The sequence below is a fragment of the Gouania willdenowi genome, chromosome 12, assembly GCF_900634775.1.
Source record: "Gouania willdenowi chromosome 12, fGouWil2.1, whole genome shotgun sequence".
Classification (NCBI taxonomy): Eukaryota; Metazoa; Chordata; class Actinopteri; order Blenniiformes; family Gobiesocidae; genus Gouania; species Gouania willdenowi.
The window spans coordinates 26,102,198-26,111,393 of record NC_041055.1 but is presented as its reverse complement, the minus strand read 5'-3'; the positions used below and the strand labels follow the sequence as shown (position 1 = coordinate 26,111,393).

The following is a 9,196-nucleotide window of genomic DNA, read 5'->3' as shown; positions in this document are numbered from 1 at the left end:
TCTTTCAAATGCATCATACAGATAAATTTACTATAATATATTAATATCATAATTAAGTGTGTTATATGCGCAAAAAGATGAAATAACCAAGATATTAGTAATTACATGTAAATAGCAATGAAATAACAGACCTGTGCCGAGCATCCAATAGAACACGCTGATTTAGATCGACAGTCAAATTGACCAATAGAATTGAAGAATGTTGGAGCGTGAACCAATCAGAGGAGGGATGGAGCAGAACAGCGATGAACAGCGATGGCCGCCACCGGCAGCAGCAGCTCACAACACAGAAACCACAATTCTCCGCTAGGATCCACAACCAAAAGGAAAACAATGCCCTTTAAATTACACTGGGCTATTATTTGTTTAATTCTAACTCTGAACGGGAGTCTGGCCGATGATGACCATGAAATGGAGGAGTTTCTGAAGCGGGAGTATTCCCTCACCAAGCCCTACCAAGGTACGCATGGGTGTCAGTGGAGCAGAATGGATGTTTCTAGAATAATCTATACATTCTCTCCCTGCTTCTCTGAGCAAACATGTGACATGTTATTACATTAATACTTGGCTATTATGATAACATATTCTGCTGTGTAAAACCTTTACAATATATGGTATTTTTTATCGCTTTATATCCTCCTTAGTCCAGTTAAACCATGATGATGAAGATGATGGTGGTGGGAGGTAATAATAATGGTGATGATGATGAAGATGGTGGTTATAATAAGATAATAATGATGGTGTTAATAATTATACTGATGATGATGATGAGGATGGTGATAATTTTAAGATGATAATGATAATATTGTCACCATGTGTCTTCTCAGGTGTGGGATCCTTAGGCTCCTCCCACTGGGAGCTGATGGGTGATGCCATGGTAACCACGGAGCAGGTGCGGCTCACACCTGACATGCAGAGCCGACAGGGGGCAGTGTGGAGCCGCATGGTGCGTAAACACTACCTTCACTGACTTGATATCACATTTAATTATTATTTTTGTAACTTTTATTGAATTTTAGCAACAAACTTCATGCCCTCTCTCACTATATATATATGTGTGTGTGTATGTGTGTGTTTTAAGTTTTTATTTCTTTTTTGATTTTGATTTAATGTTTTGTTCAATGTTTTCATTTGCTTTTTTATATTGATTTTTGTGTACTTTGTTTATATATAATTTTGCAAAATGCATTTTGTCTCATGATTTTTTCAGTGTTTATTTGTCAGCCCTCATTCTAAATTCTTTGTGTTTATTGAAAGGGGTGGAGCTCTTATACAAGCTCTTTGGGCTTCGTTCCCTCTTTGCACCTTTAATTTTGTTGTTTAATGTGTGCTAAATAAATACATGAAAATGAACAATACATGGAAACATTTAACAGAAAGATGAAAATAATATATAAAGAAAAGAAATAAAATAGAAATAAAAAATGCCAGGGATACAAAATACAGGAATCATTAAATACATATTTCAGATGAAACATTTAAATAAATGTAAGTTGTCGCTAGTTTTAACAGCTTTGGGGTTTAATGAAGGCTGAATGGATTCTGTGTATTGTTGTAACTCTAATAGAAATAGTTTAAATGCTTGTTTTTATGATGATTAACAGGTCAATGATGTTATATAGCTGATAGTAATAGCTAGACAAAAACCACAGGTGGCGCTAGATCACATAAATTGATAATTCAGTAATGAAGTCGTGAAAATGTAAATGTCTTCAAAAATGTGTTTCCAGTTAGTTATTTGTGTTTCTTTGGCAACCAACAAACTCTAGTAATGGGTATTTTATTCCCTGTGTACGGGATCAAAACTTGGCTTGTTTTTTTGTTTTGGTTTTTTTTTTTTAGAAAAAAGAAAAGAACAAATCAGAGAAAACTTTGGCTTGTTTTTTTTTTTTATCTTTTTTTTTTTTTTTTTTTTTTTTGCCTCTTCTTTAATAAAAAAAAAAAAAAAAACCTAAATAAACTTGGGTTTGTTTTTACAAAATGAGTATTGATCAGAATATTGACATACTTTGTTTTTCCAGCCCTGTAATCTCCAGGACTGGGAGATGCAAGTGCACTTTAAGATTCACGGACAAGGGAAGAAGAATCTAAATGGTGACGGGATGGCCATCTGGTACACCAAAGAGCGAACGCAAAAAGGTAACGACTATAAAAGACTGAATGTAACATCCTCACTTTGACTCTGGAGTCCTGACATGATTCTCTCGTCCTTCGTCAGGCCCCGTTTTTGGAAACATGGACAATTTCACTGGCCTGGGTGTTTTTCTAGACACGTATCCTAATGAGGAGAAGCACTTAGAGGTATGGCACATGTGTGGAAGAAAAAGGAGGGGTTTCCAGGACAAGTGTTGATTGTGATTTGTTCCTAAAGGGGTTGTGTTTGTGCTCTTTTGTGCCATCGTTTGGAGACAGGCCCAGAAGAAGAGATACAGCCCTCGCACACAGGTATTCCAACCCTTTAGTATGACCTGTTTAATCAGCATGCACGCTGTCAGTGTGACTGTGCATGACTACAGCAGCGTTAGGGTCAATTACAATTACTTCTTTATTCATCCATGTTCATTTACAACTCAATTACGATTAAGTTAACCAGCATTTTATTACAAATAAAATTACAATTATTATTTTTCTCCTGAAAGTCAATTACAATTATGTTCTCAATTACTAAAGTTCCAATACAATTAATCACAATTACTGAGTCTTTAATCCTTTTTATGTCTTTCTTTTTTTTTCTTTTTCTCTGTTTTTTTTTTCCTTTTTTTCCCCTCAATTATTATTTTCCCCTGAAAGTCAATTACCATTACATTATCAATTACATTTAATCACAATTACTGAGCCTGAAATAAATAAGCCCATTTTAATAATTGTTAACTACCACATTTTGGTTTTAATAAATTGTAATTGACAGTTTTTATAGAAATTTCATGCCAATTACAATTACAAAGTCAATTATCTGAACTTAAATTACAATTCAATTATGATTACAACAACAGTGGTTTTTTGCCAATTACAATTAAAATTATAAATACATCATATTTGTAACTAATTATCAATTACAGAATTAGAATTGACTCCAACCCTGGACCACAGTGTGTTAAAAGCAGGGTCGGGTTTAATTGCATACATGGTAATTAATTACAATTACCTGTTACTGCTGTAGTCATTATTGAATTGTAATTGGGTTCAGAAAATTGTCTTTGTAATTGACATGGAAATTTGCCAAACTAGGGAACCATGTTACAATTCTGTGTTTTAAACACATGTAGTACATAATTATTAAAATGAAATTAAAACATCCACACCTGAAATATTAATACCAATATTTTCATTGATTACGAAGCCTAACAAAGTAACCAAGAGATGAAAAATAAATTAGATGACAATATTTTTAGTGTATTTTACAGCTGATTTAAGACATAGGTCAACACTGACCCGTTATCATCAGAGATGCTAACAGAAAGCTAACACTAGAGGAAGGTTAACATTGATGGGCTTATTTATTAAAGGCTCAGTATTTGTGATTAATTGAATTTGAACTTTAATAATTGGGAACATAATTGTCATTGACTTTTGATTTGATTTGATTTTGGACACTAACACAACAGCGGCGTATTTACCACAATTAAATGATAATAATAATAGTAATTAAAAAAACACAACAAAGCAAAGTGATAACAAATGGTTATATAATCCTGCACGTGAAGCCTGTACATGTTCAAAATTATTATTTCAGTTGGGAAATAATAATTGTAATTGGAAAAAATGTTGGCAACTGTAATCATAGTTGAGTTGTAAATTAACATGAATAATCAAAGACGTAATTGTAATTGTAATTGAACCCCAACCTTAATTTAAAGCTGAAAATTATGTAAAAACTGTCCTTATTTTGTATTTCTAATTCACGAGAAGCTGATTGTTTTTACAAATGTGCATCGTGAGACTTTGCATGTTTACACTTGTTGCTACTACATGCTAATCTCAGTTGCATTGGCCGTGGCTATCCGTACGGTTGCCGTATCAATATACCGACATTCTATCCGTACGCAGCGCCCCTGTTTGGCCAGTTTAGGTCACGTGACTAAGACTAAGAATTGTTGCAATATTGGGTTTTAACCTCACACAACGGTACAAATAGACACTTTGTTTTGCATTTACTTGTCCCTCTGTGAACACTAGCGAGTCTTTCCGTTCGTCCTGGCCATGGTGGGGAACGGCAGCATCAGCTACGACCACGAGCGTGACGGTCGACCCACGGAGCTGGGCGGCTGCAGCGCCATGGTGCGAAACCTCAAACACGACACCTTCCTCTTCATCAGATACTTCCGCCGCAGGCTCACGGTGAGAGAGAGAGAGAGAGAGAGAGAGAGAGAGAGAGAGAGAGAGAGAGAGAGAGAGAGAGAGAGAGAGAGAGAGAGCTTGATTGTAATAATCGACTTTGTCATTGTAATTGCCATAAAAAAAACTATAATTTTACGCATTCTACGCAGTTCTACACATATGTAGCTAACAGTTATTAAAATATGTTTCATATCAAGCCACATTTTTACCATTTAAAAATAAAGAAATCTAGGGGTACACCAAAAATCTTAAAACTTCTATTTTCATTGATTAGGAAGCCTAACAAGGAAACCAATTGATAGGAAATAAATTTGATGATAGGTATTAGTTTTTAGTGTATTTTACAGATGATTTACGACCAGTTAGCATAAGAGATGCTAACAGAAAGCTAACACAAGAGGAAGGTTAACTTTTATTAGGTTATTTATTTCAGGTTCAGTAATTGTGATTTATTTTAATTGAACCACAGTAATTGAAAACATAATTGTAATTTACTTTCTGAGGATAAAAAAATTATTGTAATTTAAAAAAAATGCTGGTCACTGTAATCGTAATTGAGTTGTAATTGAATATGGGTAATTGAAAATGTAATTGTAACTAAAAAATGTAAATGACTTTAACTCTGACTGTTACCGTACTTGATTGAAATTGTACTCAAAGTAAAAGTTACTAGTTACTGTCACCCACCACCTCATGTATAAACTGAAAAGATGAAATCTTAATTTATTTTCTACAAAGGTATCTGTATAAAATGAAATGTGAAAATGTACAATTCTTTTTTAAATAAAATAACACAAATTAATTCAATTCTAAATAAACTATTTATCAGGCTCTAAGTATAGCTCTATTAATGAACTCTAAAACAGAGAAAATAACCAGTATTTAATGCTGTTTTGGCGCCGTGCATTACGTATAATATGATTGGTCGGCTATGATGTGATGCATTTGATTGTTATTTGGTTATTTAATTTCTTTGTAGTTTTACAATGTCCGTTGATCATTTTAAAACCAAAAAAAAACAATAGTTTACTCAGTAATGGTTACGTAGAAATGTGACTAATTACTTCTTTTAAAAAGTACTTAAGTACAAGTCAATTTACGGATTTAGAAATATAATTTAAAAGAAAGTACAAGTACCCATAAAAGCAACTCAATTAAATAAAATTCAACTTTATTTATGTAGCGCAAATTACAACAATAGTCATCTTGAAGTGCTATCAAAATATAGAATTCTTAAGAAAAAAACCCAAAAAATGACAGTAATGTGAGTGCTTATATTCCATTACTTTCACCTGTGGTTTTGAGTTGTCTGCACTATTTAGTTGGATCTCGTGGTGAGACAAAAATGTGTTCTATAAATGTATTTCCAGGATTTGCCATGCGGGCTTCAAGGTTGTGATCTCTGAGTTATGTTGTTTACTGCAACCAACCTTGATTTAGGATCTGGGATATGAGCCAGATACCAGATATTCATGTACTGCAGCACACGGCACTTTGAGCCGTGATCACCTGATTCCTCTTGTTGACCAGGTGATGATAGATGTTGACGGACAGCATGAGTGGAGGGATTGCTTGGACATACCGGGGGTGCGGCTGCCACTGGGTTATTATTTCGGGGCTACAGCCATCACTGGAGATCTATCAGGTAATCAACCTTTTTAGCCTGCGACCCGCCAAAATAAAGCTTCCAGAGACCTGGAGACCCCCACTGTACCTGACGGTAGTTAAACACAAGCATGAACATTGAAGAACAGTCATGTGGAGACAGGGTGGTCATCTATAAGGGGGAATAAAGGGGGGAGATTTTGGGGGTCCATCCATAAAGTCAGCAAAATGATGGTCCATTGTTCTATGAATCTGTGATAAACACATTTATTTACTGTATTTATCTGAATAATATTCATTGTTAACTAGGAAGTCTATTATAATTTGCGCCTTAGTATATAGTCATGTTAGAGATGTAAATCCTTGTTTTAATCAGAAATAAAAATGGGTTAAAATTGATCAAAAAAAGGAGGAAAAGGTGGTGAAATGGGAATTTAAAAACCATAGAAATTGGTTAAAAGTTGCCAATTGTGGGTAAATTAATTTAAAAATGTAGGGAAAATTTGTTTAAACTGGCAAATAATAGGCATTACAAATCGTGAATGTGGTTAAATTGGCGAAAATAAGCATAAAATGTGGTGAAAAGGGGTTAAAAGTGACAAAAATGTCTGGAAAGTGGAAAGACTGTGCAAAAGAAATGGGATTTTAAAAAAAAGCACAGAAATTGGTTAAAAGTTACAAATTCCGTTGTTAAAAGGGTTTCAAAGTGTCAATATTGGCTTAAAAGTGGTAGAAATGGGGGAAGGGGGAGGATTTGGGGTAATGTAATTTAAAAAGTAGGAACAATTAGTTCAAACGGGCAAATGATGGTCATGACAAATGGCAAATGTGGTTAAATTGGCAAAAAATGAGCATGAAATACGATGAAAAGATGTTATAAGTGACAATAATGGGTCAACATACGCAACGTTAGGTGGGAAATGTGGTGGAAAATGTGCCAAAAATGTCTTGAAAGTGAATAAAATGCAGAAAAGACATTGAAATTTGATGGAGAAGTGTCAGAAATGGGAGTAATGTAGCAAAAATGCATTAAAAGGAGCAAAAATATGGCAAGAAAAAGTGACGAAAATAGGTTAAAATATGGCAAGTTTGGTGTTGTTGCATAAAAAATAAGCAAAAATGGGCTTTAATTGTTCAAAAAATATTCTTAGTTTTTTGGAGGCATCTGGCAATCCTCTCCCAGGGTCGCATGACCACAAATGGGGTGCTGACCCCAAGGTTGAGAATCTGAGATGAAATTAATTCAGTAGATTTTGATTGTTTCTTGGCTCACAGTTCTGTTTTTCACAATAAAACAAATTAAACTGCGTAATATGAACATAAATCATGACCACTTTGTCTCGTTACCATGGTAACACTACACAACAATAAACATTCACGTCCCTGTGAGGAAAAGACCCAAACACTTTGCAAAATGTTAATTTTGATTTTCAGACAACCATGATGTCGTTTCACTGAAGCTCTACCAACTCACGGTGCTACGCGGTGGAAAGGAGGAGGAAGAGGAGGAGGAGGAGGAGGAGGAAGATGAAATAACCATCCCGAGTGTGGATAATTTAGAGCTGCTGCGATGTAAGATGTAGATTACTACACTCAACCTTTTTCTTTTTCATGAAATGAAACGTATCCATTGTTTTGTGCTGTCAGTGGGCGAGGTGGAAGAGGGCTCCAGTGGAATAGTTCTATTCTTCACAATCCTCTTCTCCATGCTGGGCTTCATCTTCCTCCTCGTCATCGGGCTGGTGGTCTACAGCCAATGGAACGAGAGTCGACGGAAGCGTTTCTACTGAAAAACGGAGCGATAAACAGACGCAAACTGTGGTAAAAACTCCTGCTGTGTGTGAACTGAGAGACACGAGTGGTTTAATGATGAGGATGGAACCACCTGAGACAATAGTGGAGGATAAAACATCAGGATTCTCCTCACCACCACCACCACCTCAGGCACTAAACAAGAGCGTCTGACACACTTTCTAAAGCTCATTAACAGCTACATTTTTAAAACTATTTCTTATATTGTAATGCTATTCTACATGTTATAAAGTATCATAAATATACTGTAAATCATGTGTTCCTGCAGCTCTCAGTCACTTATCTTTTTAAGATAAGCCTTTTTGAATATGATATAAAGCAGGGGTGTCAAACTCATTTTGGTTCAGGGGCCAAATACGGACCGGTTTTATTTTAGACGGCGAGCGGAAAAAAGGGACATTTTTTAATTCATGTGGCCTTTTTTGCACTTCTACATCTAAATAATAAATGCAATATCCAAACAATAAATTACAGAAGTGTATTGCATTCAGTTGAAAAAAAAAATTATTTTTTTTTCTGAGTAATTTATTTTTCGAGCTAATTTTTGGACAACTTTTTTTTTATTCGGTTTTTTGGGATAATTCTTTTTCCTTTTTCATGCAAATTTTTTTCAGTTTTTCTGACTTTTTTTTTTCTTCTGAGCTTAATTTATTATTTCTTTATTGAGAGCAAACGGCGGCTTGTTTAAATAGATTTTTAAAAATTATTTTCTGTTTGGTTTAAATGGGTAGAGTTGAAGCGTGAAGCAAGGAGTCGCCATAGGATGGATGTTCTCTCGGGATTATCTCGATAATACATCCGAAAAAAAAACCAAAAAACAAACCAAAAAAATTAATTATTCAGAAAAAACTTCTTTTTTTTTTCAAGTGAATGCAAAACAATTCCATAATAAATTAAAGATTTTTGCTTCAAATTCCTTGATTTTGGTAAAATTATCAGAAATCCCTGGTGATTGCTTGTGGGAAATTGCAGGATTATTTTTTTTTTTTTATTAAATTAGTAATTGCAATTGCAATTCAAAAAGGCTGAAACGATTCGATGCAGGCATGTGGAGTTTCATTTCATTTGTGAATCTTAGTGGGACTGAGATATCTACAACTGAATTATTTGGTCATTTACACTGTGATTAATGTCTCATTTTTACTTTCTACTGCGGGCCACAATGGAGGCTCCAAAGGGACGTATTTGGCCCTCGGGCCTTGAGTTTGACACGTGATATAAAGTATTGTTGCTGTATTGTTCTTGTCCTTAAGTTAACTGTGTTGTATCATGCATGAGTTTCTACAAAGACAAATTGCTGCTGATTGTTAACCCAAAAAAGGCCTTTTGCGTACCTACAAACCTGCCTTGTTTGAAGCATGAACTGATTTCAATGGTTTGGATGTTAAAGGGAAACATTTGGAATATTTTAGAGAAAGAAAGAACTTGGCCTTTGCACTTC

At 34.7% G+C, this 9,196-nt stretch overlaps 1 protein-coding gene across 1 annotated transcript; it reads left to right on the top strand.

The window, feature by feature from the left end:
* Positions 1-249: 249 nt before the first annotated feature.
* On the top strand, positions 250-8,286 carry lman2la (lectin, mannose-binding 2-like a). Its single transcript, XM_028463149.1, has 9 exons — positions 250-460; positions 828-946; positions 2,022-2,139; positions 2,219-2,301; positions 2,413-2,445; positions 4,177-4,338; positions 5,869-5,983; positions 7,378-7,515; positions 7,591-8,286. The coding sequence occupies exons 1-9, from the start codon at positions 256-258 to the stop codon at positions 7,731-7,733; spliced, it is 1,116 nt and encodes a 371-aa protein (XP_028318950.1). The 5' UTR covers positions 250-255; the 3' UTR covers positions 7,734-8,286.
* The last annotated feature ends 910 nt before the right edge of the window (positions 8,287-9,196 follow it).